The sequence below is a fragment of the Camellia sinensis genome, chromosome 4 (genome assembly GCF_055761805.1).
Source record: "Camellia sinensis isolate YWXY chromosome 4, ASM5576180v1, whole genome shotgun sequence".
Classification (NCBI taxonomy): Eukaryota; Viridiplantae; Streptophyta; class Magnoliopsida; order Ericales; family Theaceae; genus Camellia; species Camellia sinensis.
In genome coordinates, this window is record NC_138964.1 from 84,613,316 (window position 1) to 84,637,015 (window position 23,700).

Sequence of the window (23,700 nt, forward strand, 5' to 3'; positions counted from 1 at the left end):
TCCTCTGGGTATTGTTCCCCACCCTTTCTTATTTGTGATTCTCACATCACTCGGCCCTCAAGCTCGGTTTTTCTCTCAAAACCCTTTCCTCGCTTTTCCTCTCAGCGCACATCTCTCTATTCTTTAATCTCTCATTTTTTATCCCTCCCCAGGGTGGTTGATGGATAAACAGGAAGTTGCGGGCTCTTGCCTCTAGCATTCTGCTAGATTCTCTTCTTCTGCTCACAACAGTGAACTTTCCCGCAGAGGGGTTGCGCTACAACTGGGTGTGTAGCAAATCTGCAGCTGACATCGGTTGACGATGTTCTGCTGGGAAGTTTGGACATGACCAGATCTGTCCAGATGAGGGAGTGGAATATCTTGCCCCATTCCAATTTGTGCTTCGCACTTGGCTTGATACCTCGTTGCTTGGAGGATGTAAGAGCTTTCTGCCCTTTTGCGGTCAGCTTCAGTGATGCCATTTTTTGGTGAATACGGTGCTTTTTCCGGCAAGTAGAGTGCCCTTTCTGGCAAATATGTTGACAATGGGGAAAAGACAGAACACCTGACTCAACTGTGCCCCTAGTTCATCATTTTGATCATTTTTTGTTTTTGGCTTTCTACTAAAACAATTTTGACCAAAATGAGAGTTAGATTAACATGCTTGTTCGATTTTCTGATTTGAAATCATGCAAGTCAAGTTATGAGCACTGAAAATTTCCATTTTTTGGGTCTAAGAAATGGTCCAGTTTTAGAAAAATAGAATAATTTTCGAGAGAATTAGTCAACCTCATTAAAAATTCTCAAAAACTATTTTTGCAAAGGGCCACTGCTAGACCAACGCAGGATTTACTCTTGAGATGCACAACCTCAGATCCAAAACAATGGAAAATTGCCCCTTGTCTGAACGGCATTGCATGGCAACGGAAAGTTGCCCCTTGTTTGAATGGCACCGCAGCGCGCTGTATGGCAACGGAAAGTTGCCCCTTGTTTGAATGGCACCGCAGCGCGTTGTATGGCAACAGAAAGTTGCCCCTTGTTTGAATAGCACCGCAGCACACTGTAACCAGTTTTCAAGGTAACGATCACAACCGAGCTCTCGGATATAGAGAAGACAATGATGACCAGAACCAATACATGGACACCATCGATTTGGAAGTGTTTGTAGCTGGACTTCAAAATGAAGTTGCCTACATATCCCAAACATGGGAATCAAACCTTATGTAGTTCGGGTGCTAAGGTACACTCGGGTATTAACCTCTCCTTTTGCGCTCTAACTTTTGCCAAGACTGCCCTTTCTGGGTTTTCAACCTTGCGAGCTTTGTTCTTTTTTCTTTTTCATCTTTTCTTTTCATTTTCTTCATTTTTTTTCTTTTCTTTTTTTTTCATTCTTTGCATTTTTTTTTTGTGTTCTTTTTCTTCTTTTTCTTGCTCTAACTTTTGCTTAGGTCGCCCTTCCGAGTTTTCGGCCCAACGAGCCTCTCAAGAGTAAAAGTGTAGCTTTGTCCATGTCAAATGGTTTTGAGATCCTAAAGTGATCTGAATCCAGGAGAATGGCTGTTGTTCGCTGACGATGCAGGAGTCCATCCAATGGGGGGTTGAATTTGCCCCTAGTGTTGTGGATAGGAACTCGGTTATCCTTTAGCAATACTTTATTCTTTCCTCCCTCCTGGGATTTGGCATTCTTGCCGATCTTCATTAGCTTGAGCAATGACCCCATTTTTTACTCTTCGAGCACATCTGACATTTTTGCCCCTAGTTCAAGGGCTGCTTTTGATCTAGCTTCGCAAGCTTCCTTTGATCACATCTGATATTCTCGCCCCTAGTTCATGGGCTGCTTCTGATCCGGCCACATGGGCCTTACATTGTGGTTGACCGTTTGAACATTCTGAATTAAGGTTCAAGGTTTGGAAACAAAGGGGCTGAGTCTCGAGGCTGAGAGCGATCCTAAGCTGCAGAATCTCAAGAGTGATTCCATACAGGTTTTCGTAGAACCACACAAAATATTTTTTTGAAATCTTTTAAGAAAGCGACTAATCGCTCGCGTCAAAGACAATACAGAACCAATCTGGATCAAGCCAGGATCCTTCTCAGTACTCACATTAACAAACATGATTTCATTCATTAAGGGCTTAGCATGCCTTTCTTTCTCTCAATTGATCAAATTTTGCAAAACCTGAGGAATTCCTCCCTCTTTGTTTTCACCACAGTGTTCAAAAGGTTTTGAAAAACTTAGGTCAATGCAATGATTTTCGAGGCACAAAAGAGCAGGTGAAAGGCACTGCCGTTTCATTCAAACTTCTGGCACAACTGGCGCAAGGCAGAAGTAAACACAAGAGTGTGAAAATCATTGCTATTTTATTCAGATCTGTTGGCATAATTGGCTCCAAGGCAGAAACAGACTCAAAAGAAAGCAAAAAGACAAACACAAAACAAGATAGTGATGTCTGAGATAACACCCCCAGAATCTTTTTTCTTTTTCATCTTTTCTTTTCATTTTCTTCATTTTTTTTCTTTTCTTTTTTTTTCATTCTTTGCATTTTTTTTTTGTGTTCTTTTTCTTCTTTTTCTTGCTCTAACTTTTGCTTAGGTCGCCCTTCCGAGTTTTCGGCCCAACGAGCCTCTCAAGAGTAAAAGTGTAGCTTTGTCCATGTCAAATGGTTTTGAGATCCTAAAGTGATCTGAATCCAGGAGAATGGCTGTTGTTCGCTGACGATGCAGGAGTCCATCCAATGGGGGGTTGAATTTGCCCCTAGTGTTGTGGATAGGAACTCGGTTATCCTTTAGCAATACTTTATTCTTTCCTCCCTCCTGGGATTTGGCATTCTTGCCGATCTTCATTAGCTTGAGCAATGACCCCATTTTTTACTCTTCGAGCACATCTGACATTTTTGCCCCTAGTTCAAGGGCTGCTTTTGATCTAGCTTCGCAAGCTTCCTTTGATCACATCTGATATTCTCGCCCCTAGTTCATGGGCTGCTTCTGATCCGGCCACATGGGCCTTACATTGTGGTTGACCGTTTGAACATTCTGAATTAAGGTTCAAGGTTTGGAAACAAAGGGGCTGAGTCTCGAGGCTGAGAGCGATCCTAAGCTGCAGAATCTCAAGAGTGATTCCATACAGGTTTTCGTAGAACCACACAAAATATTTTTTTGAAATCTTTTAAGAAAGCGACTAATCGCTCGCGTCAAAGACAATACAGAACCAATCTGGATCAAGCCAGGATCCTTCTCAGTACTCACATTAACAAACATGATTTCATTCATTAAGGGCTTAGCATGCCTTTCTTTCTCTCAATTGATCAAATTTTGCAAAACCTGAGGAATTCCTCCCTCTTTGTTTTCACCACAGTGTTCAAAAGGTTTTGAAAAACTTAGGTCAATGCAATGATTTTCGAGGCACAAAAGAGCAGGTGAAAGGCACTGCCGTTTCATTCAAACTTCTGGCACAACTGGCGCAAGGCAGAAGTAAACACAAGAGTGTGAAAATCATTGCTATTTTATTCAGATCTGTTGGCATAACTGGCTCCAAGACAGAAACAGACTCAAAAGAAAGCAAAAAGACAAACACAAAACAAGATAGTGATGTCTGAGATAACACCCCCAGAATCACCCGACTCCAACGCAACAGGACTGACTCGATACAACAAGATAGACCCGACTGACTTAGTACAAAAAGATTGACTCTCTACAACACAACAAGACTGACCCAATACCCAAGTCAGAAAGTAAAGTAAACAACATTCGCAAATACTCAAAATAGTACGTGCCATCCCCACAGCTGGAGTGAACTGAGTGCCATCCGCAGGTGGTTCATCCCCCGATCACATGGTCACATTATCCCCCAAGAGTTTATGGATCAAGTGACGATAGACTTTGCAGGACCCGGTGCGACGATGACCTTGTTGTCAATCAAATTTTGTATCTCGTGGCGAAGACGGACGCAACTGTCAGTGTCATGACCGGTTTGTTGATGGAAAGCACAGCACTTAGCCGGGTCATGCTTTAGAGGGCGAGGATCGGGCAGAGGCCGTTGTTCTAACGATTTCAGATGTCCTTTCCTGAGTAGGACCCCTAGAGCTTTAGACAAAGGCATATAAAGTGGGGTGAAAACCCTCTTGCCTCGGGGTAGATAGTCCAAAGTTTGGGGGTTTGGATTGGATGTGCCAATAAAGGGAGTGGCTGTTTTTGGAGTGATGGTGGTCATTCCAACTTCAGAAGATCTTGCAACTGCGTCACCACTGGTGGTCGCATTCGAACTGCGTGTAAACGCCCTCCTAGGCTTATCATTCTCTTGGTCAATAAGGCCCTGCTTCATAGCATCCTCAATCTGCACCCTAATCTCGTGTAGGTCCACAAAAGTGGGAAGGGGTATGACGATCATCTTTTGCATTAGCCTGGGTTGGAGGTTGCGCACAACCATCCTTATCTGGTCTTTGTCAGAAGGCCTTGTAGTCATCATCGAGGCCTTTGCTCTCCATCTCGTCACAAACTCTAAAAAACCCTTCTTTGGCTCTTGGCGGGTGACTTCAAGATCACGAGTTGTGACCTCGATCTGTGTGTTGTAGGAGTATTGAGCAACGAAGGCCTCAACCATCTCTTCCCAGTTCTGTTTTCGCAGAGTTTCCCAATTTTGCATACCAGATTGCGGCTATCCCAGACAAGGTTCGGCCGAATAGTGATAGCTTCTAGGCCGTGGTCAAACCCATTGGCCTCAAGACATCAGAAAACAGGTGGAGGTGCACCATTGGGTCTCCAGAGCCATCGAAGCGGTTGATGTGTGGCATCTTGAACCGGTCCGGCAGAGTTACGGCCGAATCGGTGTATCCATTCTCTATGTCTGGAATGGATTTCACTCCTTGAGTCTTCTTGAACAGCTCTTCTTGGTAGGCGTGGGTGCCTTGGATAGCTGAGGTAAGATTGGGGGCGGAGCCGCCCCGGTTGGGATGTCCGTATCTTCTGGACATTTGCTGTCCCTCGAGTATTGGGACTCTTGGTGGGGGAGGAGCTTGGTGTGAAGCGGATGCTCCAGTTTGCTATTGTAGCCTGGTAATTAACTCTGCCTATTGAGCCATGACCTCGGCCTGTTGTTTGGCAAATTCTGCTTGATGAGCAGCGTCCTGCTGCATGGTTCTCATACTTTCCTGGAGCTGACGCATCATCTCTTCCATTCCGATTGTAAAGTGTGGATTTGACTGAACAAATGTGTATCCCCTTTCTGAGGTGGAAGCAGATATTTCAGCCCAACCGCGCACAGATGAGGTGGATAATGACCGCTGAATTGGAGGCTGTTGAACTGGTAATCTGTGCCTGACTAGCCTTTTTTCCCTGCCTCTGGCGAAGGAACACTAACTGCCCTTGAACTGAATCTCTGACCTGACAAAGTCTATCAGCACAAGTACGATGAACCTCGGGGGATATTGGAGCCTTCTGAAGCTACGGTTCCAAGACTACCTTGCAAAAGAGAAAACAGGCAGCATCTCAGCCCAATTTCACTGGAATAGATGTGAGTATAACTGAATGACTACACTCTCTACTGAATTCTGCCCAAAATTCTACCTGTAAACTGATACCCTCAGGTAAAACTGATTTCCCCAAAATACTGATGCCCTCAGGCCTAATACCTAGACTTGCAAACTGATACATGCATTCCTTGTAGAGGCATACTCTAAAAGCACATAACAAGCAAATGAGAGCCAAAACACCCTTATGGTGGGGTAGGATTTCCCTGTCCTATTTTGTCATGAGCTAGGGTTTCACTACGCACACAGCGGTTTCAAACAACCTATAATCGGGTGAGCAACCTGTCCTAGTTTGGAATGGTCACTATGGATTCCGAATATGCACTAGGTCGAATGGTCAAAAGGTGCCTCGGTAAAAATCGGGGTTTGTGTTTCCATCGTGGCAGAGCCCGTAACCGGTCAGCCTTATGGCACGCTTCTCAAAGCGAGCCTCCAGCAAACCGTTCAGAAATAGCAGATGGCAAACACGGTGTCCTAGGCGCACCAATGCAAATGCAATGCAAAGAAACACATAAGTGTAATCAAAATAAGATATCACGAGTTCGAGTCAAGTTCTCTAAATCCTCAGCAGAGTCACCAGAAACTGTAGACGTCCTCGAACGTCCCGGGAGAAATCCCATTTTGTTCATTGGGCTCACTACAGTTCGAACTCAAATGTCACGGTTCTGAATCTGACCCCGCAAAGTGCAATGCGAGACTGATAAATCACCAAAGAGTCCAAATCCGGCAAATCGTTTTGAAAAATAAATTTTTAGAAAGAAGTGCCAAACATGGACTGCTTTGCTAGATACAGAGTCGCCACCTAAATATTTTGTTTTGGGGGAATTTAGGAAACCCTGACTCGTGCCTAAGGTCACGTGTCCGTCATCACCAAAGTTGCCTCGGCTCGGGAACTTGGGTACGATTGGGGAAGGTCACTTCATGAGCACCCCCGCTCGCCCGATCAAAGATCGGCCTCTACTAACCATGATATCGAGTTTTGAAAACATTATGTGCTCTTATTTAGCCTAGAATTATTATGTGATGCACACAACATACAAGCATAGACTCGATCGTTTGAGTTGGAACAAAACATTTCATGTTTGTTTATTTGAAAGATGGTTTGATGGTGCTACTCGCAAGTAGGCTAAGATGTGGATTTGCCACCCTCAAGTGGGCTTAAGAAAACATGATTTTGCCACTCTCAAGTGGGCTTAAAAGTCTCGATTGGTGAATTGTTCCAATTCAAGCAACCCAACCTTCACCCATAGGCATTCAGGCAGTTATATCACATAAGTACATAGCCTCATGTTAAGCATGCTATCATGGCAGTCACTCACACACATGCAAGGATGCTAAAGCATAAACACTTACCGAGTACTCCGAGCCAAAGAAAGAAGCTAATTAGAAAACATGCATGAATCCTAACTATGCTGAAATGCCTAATGCAACACATGCAAAAATGCAACTAAGATAGGCTCGGTTATTCTAAAATGACATATGAAATGTAACAACTGATACACGTATTCAACTCGGAATTAAAATACAATGCAGTTAGTATGATATGCCAAGCCCGGTGCATGCAAGACAAATAAATAGATGCAAACATGTGAGCATAAGCATGCTAATTGAAATGTGCCCTAAACTAACCATCATAAGTTGGTAAATAAAAGGGAGAAAGACGTGGGGTTGGAAGACATGCATCACGCACACACGCATACTTATTACAACATTGCCCTTCTCGGAGGGTTCGAATGAATAGCACAGAATAAACTAGCTAATCTAAGCTAATTAAACTAATTATTACACAACATTAATTAATTAACGAATTAACTAAGTAAGTAAGGAAACTAGCATGCAAATTAAACAAAATGGACTGCCTCAGCTCTGTTCCGAATGATAGGGATGCATGCATGCTCAAGTTGCCTTGCCGGGAAATCCATTGCAATGCCCCAATTTGCCTCTATTTGCAACTGGTCCCAGAACACTGTACAAAGCTCCAGAAGGCTGCTGATCCGTTTTTGCTGCTGGTTTTCGGTTTGCTGCAACAGAGAGCGAGAAAGGGGCATGGCAAAGTATTTTCAACATATGTGTGCATGACCACTCTCTCCATCATTGCACAAGCTCTAGGGAGTGTAGTCCTCGATCCTCGTGCCACCAATCACGCATCTCGATGCATGATGGCCGAGGAGTCAGATTGCACGACTCGATGTAAAATGAATGCACATATAAACACAACAAGGCCTAAACTCCATCATAGGTAATCCAGAGTGTCGGCGACCGAGAATCGAGGCACTTTTTGTCGCTTAGAGTACGAAATGTCCCTCGTTTCCTGTGTTTGGACTAAACCCTATTCCAAACACAATGCAATATACATGGCATACACAATACGACTAGCATGCAATCCTAAACGCAATGTAACCTAATCATGCTAGCATGCGAGGGATGATATGCAAACATGCAACTAGCATACACAATGCTATGAACTAAGAATGGCATACTCAATGCACATGAACTATATGGCATACGCAATGCACATACGAAGATGGACATGCACGAAGACCTGAACAAGGCATACACAGTGCGACGATAAAGCATATGACAACATGGATGGCATACATAATGCAAGATGGACTTAAACTAAAATGAATGGGCCTCAGCCACACTCAAATCACTGGCCATACATGATGAAAATGAAGCAACAACACACATGCAAACATGCACAAATGCAAGGGACCAAACCTAAGGCATAACGTGCAACTCCACCAAAGCATAGTAAGCATGAAATATGGCATACAATCACATATTTTCCAGCTCTGAAATGACATGTAAGATGGTCCTGAATCATGCAAACACCTCACACAATGCATGCTAGATGGCCCAAATACTGAAACTAGTGAAGTGGATTACACTATAGGCATGCAAAACAATACTCAAATGGCTAAACCAGCCCAAATAGTCCCTATGCAGGCCAAAATACTGAAACTAGTGAAGTGGATTACACTATAGGCATGCAAAGCAATACTCAAATGGCTAAACCAGCCCAAATAGTCCCTATGCAGGCCAAAATAGTAGCAAATATGGACTAAAATGATGGCTCGCAAAGCATGGAAATGAAGCTCATGCAATGGTCCAAAAATGAGGTATTCATGCATAACTCTCAAACACATTTAAAGAGTGGAAAACATAGGAATATGGCATACATATAAGCTCTGAAATATGACTCACAATGATGCCAAAACATGGAAACACCTCAAAATACGCATGCAATAGGCTTCAGAACTCAAAGCTAGGCAAGGGTATTGAACTACAACCATGCATAGCAAACATCATTCGACCATGAGGCCCAAAAACAGAGCTAAGGAAGTTCAAAACATGCACAAAATCAGTTTAAGGCATGGCCAAAAAGTGCTAGAATCAAAGACCAAAATAGCATGCAATGTAAGCTAGTAAAGAGGATTTGCACTACAAGCATGTGAGGCAATCAAGAGGCCACTAAACCAGAATAATAAAGAGGTATGACATGCCAAATAAAGCCCAAAAACCCACTGAAACATGGTCAATGCATTCAAGAATGACATGCTCCTTTGATAAGCTATGAAGAGGATTGTTCTACACATGCAAGGTGGACATCCAATATGACAAAATCAGCTCTAGAAAGAGCTTATGAAGGTCCTAAAAACCACCAAAAAAGGCCTGAAACAAGGCTTGGAGGCATGAAAGTATAGGCTCGTTTGTTAGGCCAAATATGCTAGAAAACAAGACAAGGAGAGAGTGGGTCAGCCCTCTCTAATTTTGGCCCTCAAAACCACATCCCAACCACTGAAAATCCACTGGATTTCAGTGGCTAAAGGGCCAAGCAAAGCTCAATACAAAATCCTTAGGGCATGGCTCAAAATAAGGCAAAATGAAGCATGCAAGGGGGTAGATGACCCCCAACAACAAAATAACCTTAAACAAACATCAAAAGGACCTCAAAAAAAGACTTTTTTCAGTTTACACCAAAGCTCAAATATGCTTGCAAGTATGGCTAAAAGATGGAGCAAAATAATGCTTAAAAAAGGGAAAATGTGTTACCCTTAAAGCTCAGCAAGACAGCAACTTTGACGCCAAAAACTTAGACCTTCAACCTCTAAAAATGGCCTCCAAGGACCTCAAAGCAATGGTGGAGGTGTTAGGCTAGGAGGTGGTGTGCAATAGGCCAAGAACCAAGCAACTTTTGAGCCAAAGTGTAGAGATATAGAGAGAGATGTATGGTATGCCTTCAAACAAAATCTGAACCTCAGCCAAGGAAGAGAAGGGCCTCTCTTATAGAGATACAAGGCCAAAGCTTCTCAAAGAACCCATAAACCAAGGCTTAAGATCCTCCATACATGTGTATGGAGGATGCAGTCTGTGCATTCCCGCTGGCACAACTGGCACATACTCACAGAGACAAGATGAGGGAGGTAGGCCGACTAGTTCAAGTGGTCGACCGATCACTTCCCCTGGTCGGTCGACCAATTCAAAAGGTTCAAGTCAGCAAAAAGTGGTTGGCCATCCCATTTAGTGGTCTCCACATTGAATGCAAGCTAGTGGTGTGGTGGGAGACCAGCAATTGTGGCTCAAAAATGAGGGAGACCAATTACCTGTCAAGAAAATTGGCCGGTAGTAGAAAAGTGGTCTCCAAGGAGAACAAGTGGTCTCCCACCCTTGTACCACCTTCCAAACAATGAAAACAAGGTCCATGCCAAAAATGAACCAAGACGGATGCAAAACGAGGGTTCGGGGGTCAAAACGCGCAGCCGGGTGCCCCAAAAATTGGCTGTTAAGCATCGAAAGTGGCGTGCGACCACAAAGGTGGTCTTCCGGGCCACGGTGTCCCTCTAGACAGAGGAAACAAGGTGTGTGCCAAAAACCGTGCCAAATGGAGAAAGTTAAGTGGTCCCGAACTGAGGCGCACGGCCGACGGCTACGAAAATCGGAAACTGGTCTTCAAACGGAAAAAGTGACCTACGACCACGAAAAGTAGCCTACGGCCACTGAGAGATGGTCTACAAGACCTCTCCCTCCCTTTGGGAAGAGAAAACAAGACTTGGTTCGCAAACCGAAGCAAAGCAGAAAAAGGTCCCGAGGTCCGGGGGTAAGGCTCTCAACCGAAACTCTGAAACCTCAGAACGAGTACAACATGCGCAATCACCGAGCGCTCAATCGATGACGTCTGAGTCTTAAGGTCGGTCAAAAATAGGGTGTCTACACATTGATCTTCTCTGGATTGGCCTCAATACCTCTGTGGCTGACCATGAACCCTAAAAACTTACCAGACCCAACGGCGAAGGCGTACTTCTTTGGATTCAGCTTCATTTTATACTTGCGCTGTGATAACCCTGCTCCGTATTATGCTAATTAATTTTAATTAGGGTTATGGTTATGTGTTTAATATGGTTTTGAGTGTCATTTATATGATTATTTGTGATTTTGATTTTATATCTGTTCACTGTAGGAAAATCTGTCTAAGTTACTGTTATGAATGAAAAATTGGAGGCCTTACTGGCCATAGAACCCGAAATTGACTACGCCATTGTGATTGGCATAATTTTTAGAGCCTATGGTAAAATTTAATTAGAAATTGATTCGGATCAGAATAATTAGATTTAGAACGATTAATTAAGCACAATTACTTAGTCTTAATCAATTTGATTAAGAGAGCCTATAAATAGGCCTCTTTACACTCAATTCCTCTCCTTTAAGTTCATTTTTGCTGAGATTACACTCTAGAGAGAGAGTGTGTGCCAGTTAGAGAGAGAGAGAGGGAGCTCAAGTTGAAGAATTAATCGAGAAGCTTGAAGATCTTGAAGATCAACTTAAGAATTAACCATAATTTGGGTGATTAGAGCTCCTAGGTAAGCATTTGAGTATAAATTCATGTGCATAAGTTTGTAAATTTGTGTATTCAACCTAGTTGGGTCATCAAGAACATAATTTGAGATGAAATTGAAGAATTGAAAGCTTATATGTACATGCATGCATAGAATTGCTATGAATTTGCATATTTGAGCATGACCTATGTAGAACAAATAGAATTGAGCATAAAATCTCACATGCATGCATGATTTTCATGAGCTTCATGACATTAAGTGTCATTTGTACCATTTGGAATAGAATTGGGGTCAAGAATCTACATGTATGCATGATTGATGAAGATATGGAATTGGTGTGAAGTTGAAGGCACATGTTTTGGAACTATGTAAAGAATTCAAAATGATTTTTTGGAAAATGGACCATGAATTTGAGCAATTGGCCTTATATTGTTATTGTCCTCATGTTATGTAATATGTTTCCATGTTTTTGGTGTCCAAAACATGAGCCTTGCACCTTTGAATGTCAAGATTGAAGCTCAAACAGCTTGCCGAAAAACCCAGAATTCGGCATGTCCGCTCGAGCGGGGTAATGGCCGCTCGAGTGTGAAATGCTAGCTCCCAGCAGTTTTGCAGACATTGTCGTCCGCTCAAGCGCGGAGAATCATGCTCGAGAGTCCAAGGCACATGTTTAACATTCAGCTCGAGCGTCCGAAGTCACGCTCGAGCATGAATGTAAGGCAACCAGTACCTTTGTAGACTATGGGGTCCGCTCGAGCGGCGAAATCCACGCTCGAGCGGGGAGCCCTGTTTCAGAAACTTTGTAAAGATGTTTTGTGTTTCATTTTCCGTTCTCTTTCATTTCTGAGTACTCTTAGGCATATATTAAGCATTGTAAATGAGTTAAAAGAATAAGAAAGAAGCCTACGAGAGATGTATGAATTAAGAACGAATTGAATCGTTTGTGACCCATTATGTTCGTGAAATGTGTAGGGTCAACCACAAGGGCAAACTATCCGGCAGATCACTGTGAGTAATATCTTAGTAAAGATATTTTAAAGTATGCTATTTGTTCAATTGCTTACTCCTATTTGAGCTTCACAAGTCTGTTAATTTGAATGATGAACAAATATTCGTCATGCCAAATGATTGGGCCAAAGGCCGTTGGATATGAATGCTTGGGCCAAAGGCCATTGGATATGGAATGATTGGGCCAAAGGCCGTTTGACATGAATGATTCGGCCAAAGGCCGTCAGATATGAATAATTGGGCCAAAAGCCGCTTGATATGAATGAATGGGCCAAAGGTAGTTTAACATGAATTAATTGGGCCCGAGGCTGTTTGATACGTCTAAATCTATAGTCGTTGACCGTTTAATGCACTAGATAGAACATTGATTGGGCCCAAGGTCGTTTGATGTAACTGTTTCAAAGTTCATCCATGTACCTTCTTTACTTGATATTATTCACTGAGTTTTTGCTTACTCTCATTCTTGTGTCTGTAGGTGAGCCAAGAGATCCAAGCCCAGCCTCAGTGATGTATGTGTGAAACAGTCGAAGTTTCGAAGAGTCAGCCCATACGTCTCACGCACGAGACTTGTTTTCACCCTTTTGTTCTTTTGCTATATTTTTGCTATGTTGGCGAATACTTTAGAACACTTTTGTATATAAACTTTTGGGTTGGTTGACTATGACTTGAATGATCCTGTTGTATAAAGCTATATGTTAACTTCCTTTGATGTGAGTTATTAATGAATGTATGTGAAATGTTATAATGTGCCATGTACGCACAGCTTTATGGACAAAAGTTTTAAGTTTGCTTCCGTTTTGGCCCCTTAACTCTATTAAAACATATCTAATCTGGTTTGAGGCCGTAGGTAATCTCTTGATTACTGGCCGGTTATGACCTTAATCCATGGGGGTGGGTTCGGGTCATGACATGCACAGGGCCTGGAAGGTCTCCCGCAGGTTAGCTAGGTGATCGGAGGAGAGTTTACTTTTGACGAGCATGTCATTGACGTAGACTTCCATATTCCTACCTATTTGGTTTTTGAAAATGGCATTGACCAGGTGTTGGCAAGTGGCTCCCGCATTCTTCAAACCGAATGGCATCACACGATAATAATAGGTTCATTTGTTAGTAATGAAAAAGGTGTGCTCCTGATCAGCTGCATGCATTAAGATCTGATTATAGCCTAAGAAAGCATCCATGAAGCTGAGCATCTGGTGTCCCGCTGTTGCGTTAACAAATAGATCGATCTTGGGTAGTGGATAGCTATCCTTAGAACAGGCTTGGTTGAGGTCGGAATAGTTAACACAAAGTCTCCACTTGCCATTATTTTTGCGACCAAGACCATGTTGGATAGCCATTTGGGATAGTCTACATTTCTAATGAATTGGGCCTTCAGCAGATTGTCTACCTCAACAGCGATGAGATTGTTGCGCTCTGGATGAAAAATGCGCTGCTGTTGGTGGAAGGGCCAAAATTAGGGCTCAATGCTGAGGCAATGAGTAATGAGAGAAGGGTCAATACCTGACATGTCAGAGTGAGTCCAAGCAAAGACATCGTTATGCTCGGCTAAGAGGGCTGTAAGGTCGGCTTTGGCTAAGGGGTAGCTGGCTGCCAATTTTGGCCGTTTTCATCTGGTCAGTGGGGTCAATGGGTACTTCAACTAGTTCTTCCACTAGTTCTCCTTTGATTAACTCCTCCCCATCTCTGACATCGAGGCTTTCTATGATCATGGTCTCCCTCATTCTAACCTCCTTTAAGAAGGCGACATAGCATTCTCTGGCCACCGTCTATTCGCCTCTCACCATGCCGACCCCCTAATCGGTCGAAAATTTCATGGCCAAATGGTACGTGCAAGTTACAACTTAGAGGGCGTTGAGAGCTATGCGTCCAAGTATGATATTGTAGGCGGAAGGGCAATTGACGACAAGAAAAGTGAGTAGTTTCGTAGACTATCGTGGATATTCTCCGATGGTGATTGGGAGGTTAATAGAACCTATGGACGTCACCCAATCTCTAGTGAAGCAGACCAGAGGGGTTTGTAGAGGAGATAACTTTTCTTTCCCGACTTTGAGTTATCAGTAGGCATTGAGAAAGATGATGTCTGAGGAGCTGCAATTGTCGACAAGTACTCGTTTGACTTTGTAGTTCGATAAGAGAGCAGAAATGACCAGGGAGTCGTCATGGGGGTAGCAAACGCTTGTGCAGTCTGCCTCCATAAAGGTGATCAATTCGGACCATTGCTTGGGCTATTTGTAGGGGCAGTCCACTGTCGTGACAGCCTTATCAGAGCCTTGCCTGATTCTTCGAAGCTAAGCCCACTGAGCCAACTGAGATGCTCCTTTGCATGTGAGCCCTTCGGCGATGACCCTGATTTCGCCAACTGGGGGGGCAGGAGCGCCTTGCGCGTGGGGTTGTTATGGAGCCTGATCATCATGCCGCCTAGGTGGTTCAAGCTGTCTAGGAGTAGTGTGTCAGTTGTTGTGCCTTGGGGGGTCTGCCCTAGATCTTTGGTAGGGGCGGACTGTTGTAAACCAGTTGAGGCGCCCTTAGCAGATCAAACCTTAAACATGGTCCTTGAGGTTGACACATTCTTCAGTGGTATGGCTGTGGTCATGATGAAAACGATAGTACCTGGACTGGTCTCGCCTAGTGAAGGAGGATTTCGATGGATGGGGCCACTTGAGGTTATAGTCATGCTGGATTTGGTGCAAGACTTGCTCCATAGGCTAGTTAAGAGGTGTGTATCATTCGAACTGACTGGGTGGTCTAGTAGGAGCTGGTCGGTCTGAGCATGGGGGTTTGTCTGTATGTTGCGAAGGTCGGTGAGTGTATTGTGAGTGCCTGGGTTCTGCTTCTTTTCCCTTTTCCCTGGACTACAAAGCTTTGTATGTGGAGTCTTGGCAAGCCGCCAGGGAGTCTTCGGCATTCATATATTTCTGAGCTTTGGCGAGAAGGGTGACCATTGTGGTCGGGGGGTTTTTGGAGAGGGAAATAAGAAAATTTGACGGGTGCAAGCCAACCATGAAAGCTTTGAGAATGACCTTGTCATGGCTTTCCTTCACTTGTAAGGCCTCTGTATTGAAGCGGGTGACAAAGCTGCACAGCAATTCTTCCTCGGTCTGTCAGATGTTTAACAGTTGAGTCATCGAGTGTCGTTGGCGCTGCACACTGATGAAATGGCTCAGGAAAGACTCGCTGAGCTGGTGAAAGGAAGTGACAGAGTCTGGGGGAAGTTAGTTGAACCAGAGTCGCGTCGACCCCTTCAACGTGACAAGGAAAGTACGACACATGATTTCGTCTGGACAGGCGTAAAGGATCATAAGTGTCCAATATGGTTCTACGTGGTCAACTGGATCGGTGGTACTATTGAAGATGTCAATCGATGGCATTTTGAACTTAGAGGGTAGAGCTTTATCTCTGATGGAAGCGATAAAAAGGGAGTTGACAGTGAAAGAAGGTTTATGTTGCATATTCTGCATGACCCTTTATAGCTGAAGCTTCATGGCCCGTAATTCTTTATCCCAAAGGGGGGCATTATCTCCATAAGTACGAACTGGGGGTTGAACACTGCTAGTCTCACCTTCATAGATGGTGGCGTGGTGTAGTGGCGGGTGGTTATGGAAAAGCAATGGTCTCTCTTGATGGGGCTGCAAGCCTAGAGGAGGGGCTCGCAAATCGTCGAGGTTCGACGGTTGAGGCTGTGGGACAAAGGGAGGGAATATTCCTTGGGACACATGTAACGGGAACTGGTGATGATTATGGGTTTGTTCCGGTTTAGGGGGACTATTTGCAGTGGTGGAGGAGGGATAGGTAAGTCGCGTTGGAGTAAAGCGTTGATCAGAGCTTGGTTTTGCTCGGTCAACTAGTTAATGTTGTTGATGAGTTCTGCAAAAATATGGAGGTGGGTTATTTGGGTTGGAGGACTCGGCTTCCAAGTTACCATCATTGTGTTGTGAAGCCATGGACCTAGTCGTGACCATCCACCCTGACGTAGGAGATGGGTGTTAGCGGGGTTCCCTCTGGCGACAATGAACACAACTGTCGACCAGAGAAAATTGCCACAGACGGCGCCAATTGATAATGCAATAACTTCAATGGAGGATGGGTCAAATTGATCCACGTTTCAAACTGGTCTACCAACCTTGGTGTCCTCAAAACGCGTCTGCAAAAAGGTCCAAAGGGGGAGATAGGCCCCTGACGGACACTCTGACGATCAAGTTAGGTTAGGGTAGATTGATTTTAGAGAGAGAGAGAGAGAGAAACAAGGGGGTGAAGACTTGACCTCTAACGTATCTCGAAAGCTTTCTTATATCCTTTGCTCATCACTTCTTTGTCCATTCTAAGCTGTCTTATTGGCTGAAAGTCTATGGCTTAGTTAACATCGTTCATGGTGATTTTGTATACTCCGACTTGAGGGGTCTTGCTGCATTTAATACTATAGTGTCCTCATTAAATTGCTGATGTGTGGGTGCAATAACTTTGCAGAATCTTTGTCTGCTTGCGTGGTTGATTTCCTAGCTGACAAGTGTTTAAATGCCATTGGTCCTGAGCCAACATTGGCTTCTCAAAGTTATTGGGCTGGGGCTGACTAGTTTTTAATGCCTGGGCCGTGAGCTGGGCCATAAGTCGTGGGCTGGGCCTCCTTGAGTGCCCATCGATATCAAAATCTATTTTTTGAATAAATTTTGAATTCATAAATTTGAATTTATAGTGTTGTTGTTTGTGCAATGCTATTACTTTAAAAATAAAAAAACATAAAAAAAATATTAAAAATTTTATACAATAATAAAAAAATTATGTAGCATTTTTAATTATTTTTTTTTAATATGTAACATTTTTGGGATAGTTTTTTTCTATCATTTCAAAAATTTTAAGGAGAAGAACAATAAGTAATTCTCTATGTAACTCCAAACAACCTAGTTCTCCAACTTGTTTTCTTATAATAATAATAAAAAAATAGAATCAATTTTATTATTTTTCTTAAAAGATAATATATTAGATAAGTTTTAAATTTCAGTTTTTAACAACAAATAATAAAAAGAAGAAAGAAATAAAGAAAACATTATCAAACAAGGTCTATGATTAAGGGCATGTTTGATTGAGGGCTTGAAAAAGGGATTAGAATAGCACGGTCTCTTTTGACAATTAGGTTAAAAGTCAATTTATTGTTTTTTGACTTTTTTAGATCACATTATTTATCTTCTTTTTTTTTCATGTTTCTTCAAAAAAAATCAAAAAGTTAATTTTTAACCTACTTTCCAAAATAGCTCAATGACATGTCCATGGGAGTATGAACAAATTTATGCTGTGTGTGATAAGAGGTTTTTTAGTAATTTTGTAAAATTAACTAATAACAATCCACTAGTATACAAATAAACGCACTTTATCTTACATTTTTTGTTTAATACAATCACATTAGTAATCTCATCACTCAATCCTATCATACTTATAATTCCACAATTTCTAATCCATCAAACAAACACGGTGACTAATTTCTGATAGTCTAGTTCATCCATTGAGCCCATTACAAACCCCGCTTCAATGATTTATTCAGTTCATTTTTAAAATCTATGTATGGATTATCTACGTAAAAAATCAAATTAGTTTGATAATCATACCTACAAAAATTTATTATTTTTTACTTCAAAATAATTGAAGGCAAATATAATTTAAAAAATAAACTATTTATTTATTTTTAAAAATTTTAAAAATATAATTATGTAAATATAATTATCAAATTAATTTAATATTTTATATAAATAATTTATACATGGTAATCTAAAAATAAATAGAATATATTTGTAGACGCGCCCGCGTGGGGGCCCTCGCTACAGTTCGGACTCGATTTTGTGTCACGGTTCTAAGTCTGAACCAAAGAGTCCAAATCCGTCAAATCGTTTTGAGAAACAGATTTTTTGAAAAGAAGTGCCAAACATGGACTGCTTTGCCAGATACAGAGTCGCCACCTAAATATTTTATTTTGGAAAATTTAGGAAACCCTGACTCGGTGCCAAAGGCCACATGTCCGTCATCACCAAAGTTGCCTTGGCTCGGGAGCTTGGGTACGATTGGGGAAGGTTAGCTATGAGCACCCCCTCTCGCCCGGTCCGAAGACCGGCCTCTACTAACCGTGATATCCGATTTTGAAGACGTTATGTGTTCTTATTCCATTTATTAGCCTAGAATTACTATGTTATGCGCACAGCAAACAAGTATAGACTAGATTGCCTAATTTGGAAATAAGTATTGCATATCCGTTTGTTTTGGAAAACACTTTGGAATTTGCTACTCGCAAGTAGGCTAAAACACGGATTTCAACGAGTTTTTCCAACTCAGACAATCCGACCTTCACCCACAGGTATTCAAACAGTTTATCACATAAGCATCTAGCCACATGGTAAGCATGCTGTCATGTTAACATTCACACGCATGCGATATGCTAAAGCATAAATACTTACATCGTACTCCGTGCCAAAACAATAAACTAGTTAGCAAACATGCGTGATCCTAGTTCATGTTAAAATGGCTAATGCATCGCATACAGAATGTGATTAAGATAGGCTTGGCTAATCTATAATGACATGTGAAATGCTACGGCTAATCACGTATTCAATTCGGAATTGAAGTACAAATGCAGTTAGCATGATGCGCCGAGCCCGGTGCATGCAAGACAAATGTATGGATGCACGCATGCATAGCATAAGGTATGCTAATTTAAATATGCCCTAGTCTACCATCATAAGCGGGTAAATAAAAGGGAAGAAAGACGTGAGGTTGGAAGACATGCACACACTCACCTACACTTATTACAGATTCGCCCTCGCTCGGAGGGACCGAATAAATATTACAAATTAGCTAACTCGCGAGGCAATTAATTATTACAAATTACCTAATTAGTTAACAAACTAACTAAGCTAGGGAAAACAGTAAGCCGCCTCGGGAAGAGAGCTCGATGCAATGTATGCTCGGTCCTGCTCGGAAGTGCACTACCATGCCTAGGCTGCCTCTGTTTTCCTTGATATACTCCTCTGGAGACTTCCAAAGTCTCAGGATTGCTTCCCTGGACATTGGGAGATATCACCGACTGAATAGGACTGTCACCGGCAGTGGTATGTGGTCACCGGCCGTTGGTGAAGCTATCGGCAGAGGGAGGATTGCCGGTCGGCACTTAGCACTGCCGGTCGGCAGAGAGTTCCTGCAGAACCTGCAATTGACAGCAACAGAGGGCAAGGCAGAGCATGGCAATACAATTCAAGCAATGTATGCACCAATCCTACCCCTTATCATGTGTATGACTCAAAGGGGCATGGTTCTTGGTTCCCGGACCACCAATCGCGCATTTCAATGCGTGATGGCCCAAAGAATCAAGTATGCATTTTGATGTGGAATGCGATGCACATAAACAAACCAATGGGACTCAACCTCCATCACAAGCATTTCAGGAGGCCAAGCATGCATGCAAATAGAATGCAATCCTAAGCATGTGAACTAAGGATGCGACATGGCAAAGCAATGCATTCATGCAAGTATGTAGGCAAATATACGAGGCAAACATGCAAACAAGCAAAGGGTGGACTTAAGCATGATTTAGGCAGCTCCAATTAGGCCCAAAACAGTGGCCAAAGCCAAGGAAATGAGGCCCAAAACACACGCACACATGCATGCAAATATGGTACAATTCTTAAGGCCCACCAAAGAAGCATTGAACCACACTTAGTGCAACCACACATGGCATGGATTAAATGACTAAAAACAGAATTTTAGCACATTAAGACAAGGCCTAAAGATCACTTAGATGGCATCCAAATGACCTAAATTCAAAGGCATGCACAAATGCCAAAACATGGAGCATGCTACACAAGCTTTCAAAGCATTAAAGAGGTGTCCAAGGCAAGCATACAAGCATGTCAAAGGGACTGAAATTATGCTATAAATGGTGCCAAACCACTAAATTAAGGCAAGGGTGTATGCTATACATTCATACACTTAAGGCCGACAAACCAAAAATGCAAAGGGGCTATACTAAGCATGCCAAATTTGACCCAAACAACTATGGACAGACCTTATACATGGTAAAATAAGCACAAAAGCTTCACAAAGCTAGACCTAAAACATGCTAGAACAAAGGCTCACAACCTAAGGCATGTTAAGGCCTAAACATGGCATTACAAGGTAGGTATGCTAAGCATGCATGGTGTACCGAAACCAATTAAAAACAAAGGCATATTATGACATAATAAGCACAAATAACAGCCAAGGCATGGTCAACATGAAGCTTAGCTAGGTGCTCCCTCAAGAGGCCAAAAATGGTCCTTTTCAAGGACAACAAGGAGAGGGGGTGACCCTCTCCTCCCTAGGACCTCAAGGCACCATCCTCACCTCTGAAATCCCTCAAGATTTCAGTGGTGAGGAGGCCCAAACACCAAGGTCCCGGAGCTTACACAAAATAGCACAAAATGGAGCCTTACAAGGCTCAGGAGGGGTCAAACAACCTCAAACCACAAAACACTCTAAACAAACTATTTAGAGGGCTTAAAAATAGAAATTTTTTGTATTATACACTAAGCTCAAAAGCAGTTCTAAGATAGGAAAAAATAAGATACAAAAATGGGGAATAAAAGGGCTAGTTTCTTACCCTTGAAGACTTTCTTCAAAAATGGTGGACCAGCTGGTTCTTCAAGCTCAAAATCACCCAAGAACACCAAGAACAACCTCTGGTCCTTCAAGGAACCAAGAAAAGGTGTAGTAGTGTGTGTTTGTGTACAATACTAAGAACAATGCACCTAGAACACTCAAGAGAGAGAAAGAGAGATAGAATGTGTATCAAACCCTAACCCTAAAACCAGAGCTCTCCTCTGTGTTTTTTGTCTCTAAAATGTCTAACCTAGAGCAAGGAGAAGAGCCCTCCTCTTATGGAAGTCCCCTTTGCAAAGCTTATCAAACAAGCTTGCTTAGAGGGAAATCCCTCCATACACATGTATGGAGGGGAACAGAGTGGGTGCCAGTTATCACAGCTGGCACAAAATATCTACCAAAAGTAGATGAACAATAGTCGGCTGCTCAAAATTGCCATTTTGTCAAAATTGAGTGCCGATCGGCAACAAATAATGCCGACCGGCAATATACATTGCCGATGGCATCAAAACACCAGCCGGTGGCCTCTGGCCATGGCCGGTGATGTGTGGGGATGCCTCACAAGGCATTCCCTGCCCCTCCAAGGCAAAACACAAGTGTTTGGTGCAAAACCAGACACTAAACAGTCGAGTCGAGAGATTCTGAGGCAAGGTGCGCAAGCCGAGACTTCCGGGAACTCAAGACGAACACAAACATGGATGATCACCGAGTGTTCAAACGGTGACGTCCAAGCCTTGAGGATGGTCAAAAATGGGGTGTCTACAATATTGTTGAAATTAGATTGGGAAAAAAAAAAAACTAATCCCAATGATTAATTCAAAGAAGATGTTAGACACCCAAAATATTCATGTGAGTATTGATAATTTTTTTGGTAAGATTTTTTTATACCTCTAGCCTTGTTCTTAATTCAATGTTAGCTTTTGAAATTAGCTAATAACGTTGTCCCCATTAAAAAAATAAAAATAAATTACAAAAACACCTTTAAAACTTTCTTAAAGTATAGATGATTTCTTATAATTTATAAAATTACAAATACTCTATTATCATAATTTTTTTAATTAACAAAATTAATTAAAAAAATTAAAATTTATGATTGCTTTCCTATACAATAATAAAATTGTTTGAATTATTAATTAAAATAATTTTAGGGGTATTTACACAAAAGTCCTAATTATTAACTTATACTCCATCAAGTTCTAATTAAGATTTTTTGGACCTTCAAGTCCCATTAAATTTATAATAGTCGGAATTGCCCTTCTATTGACTTTTTTGGCTTCCGAGGGTTAATAATATAAATTTAAGCATGCCAGCAAGAATCAATCAGTCCTTACAGAATTTTAATTGCTAACCAATTATCAGACAATTGTGTTGAAGTTCTTTTAGCCTTAATGAAGAGGACTTTTACTGGTGGCTTGTTTCAGGAGAAATTGATAAGAAATAACAAGTACAAAACAATTCAGAAACTGAATTTCATTAAGCAAATAAGAACTTACAATGAAGTTACAATGACCCAGTCTCGCAGAGGTTTACAGCAACGATTACTTGAAACTACTCCTAAGAAATAAAGTGCAGTACAGGAATTGAAATACTGAAATGTAAAACTGGAAAGAAATATAAAGTAAATAAATTGGTTTCTAGATCTGAGTCTGGGTCCCTCAATTTGGGACCTTCCATGCTATTTATACTCTTCAAGGGTAACCATCAAAGTGGGCTTCCAACTGTCAAAATGTCCTCCCATGATTGTTGATCATGCTCTCTCACAGTCAGTCTCACAATGCCATTCTTGCAGTTAGGCTTCCCTCTTGGATTTGAATTTGAATTCGTGAGTAACCGTTGTGCCATGTCATCTTGCGCCTTCTAGCTATTCCAGTGTTGCGTAGATCTATTATAACCAATATGACCTGCCACATGTCTGTCTTTGATTGGAGACTTGTATTAACTCCCCGAATTGCCCCTCATGTACCACGTGTCAAGCTAGCTTTTACAAAATATATGGCCAACATTACCCCCCGCACTAATACATCAAATACTTGGTGATATTAGTGGACTCAATGCACTTTGTCCACGTTCTAGGACGTGCATGGACTTTACATCTTCTTAGAAATGCAACCATCTTCCACAAATAAAGCACTTGATCTGCATTAAATTCTTTCCTGTGCTTGAACATTTTCCACTATCTGGGTATTCGAAAGGGCTAATACAGTTCCCATGGCCAAACAAACCTTTTTTTTCATCGATCGTACATACCAAGAGGTATTAGACAATGATGTTCATCCTCGAAAAAACCTTTATGCATTTATTGGCTACGCTTATTCGCCTCAATTTATTTAAGTTATGGATGTTTTCGTAAACTATTAACCTTTGGACCAAGAATCTGCCAACTACAAACCTTTGGACCAAGAATTTGCAAAAATGGATCTTGGAAGCTCCTCCTCTGCCTCCAAACTTTCTGCATGGGGTAAAGCTACCTTCTTTTCCTCAAGCAACATTTCTAACAGCATTGGCTGGGGAACTTGGCATACACCCACTCAACCTCAAACAAGGGAGGGAATCCACCATCGATTCCCTGAATTCGATGACCCTATTGCAATCCATCCTTCCATGCGCAGCTTCGTGGTATATCCATATGTCCTCCTCGACCGTCTTTGCAGCTTTGAGGACAACTTGCTTTCGGCATGGTATATTTCCACCTTGCCGTCCAGATCCACACCCTGTTAAGTCCTTGGGAATCAGTCCCA

The 23,700-nt window shown here is 42.2% G+C and overlaps 1 protein-coding gene across 1 annotated transcript in view; it reads right to left on the bottom strand.

The window, feature by feature from the left end:
• The window catches only part of LOC145823865 (uncharacterized), a 36,936-nt gene extending 13,485 nt beyond the window's left edge, over window positions 1-23,451 (bottom strand). Inside the window, exons 1-2 of the mRNA XM_082923405.1 lie at window positions 23,352-23,451; window positions 22,456-22,516 (exon numbers count right to left, since the gene is read on the bottom strand). Of these exons, the coding sequence (XP_082779531.1) occupies window positions 22,456-22,516; window positions 23,352-23,451 (161 nt within the window). The remainder of the gene's footprint in view (window positions 1-22,455; window positions 22,517-23,351) is intronic.
• Between the last annotated feature and the right edge of the window lie 249 nt (window positions 23,452-23,700).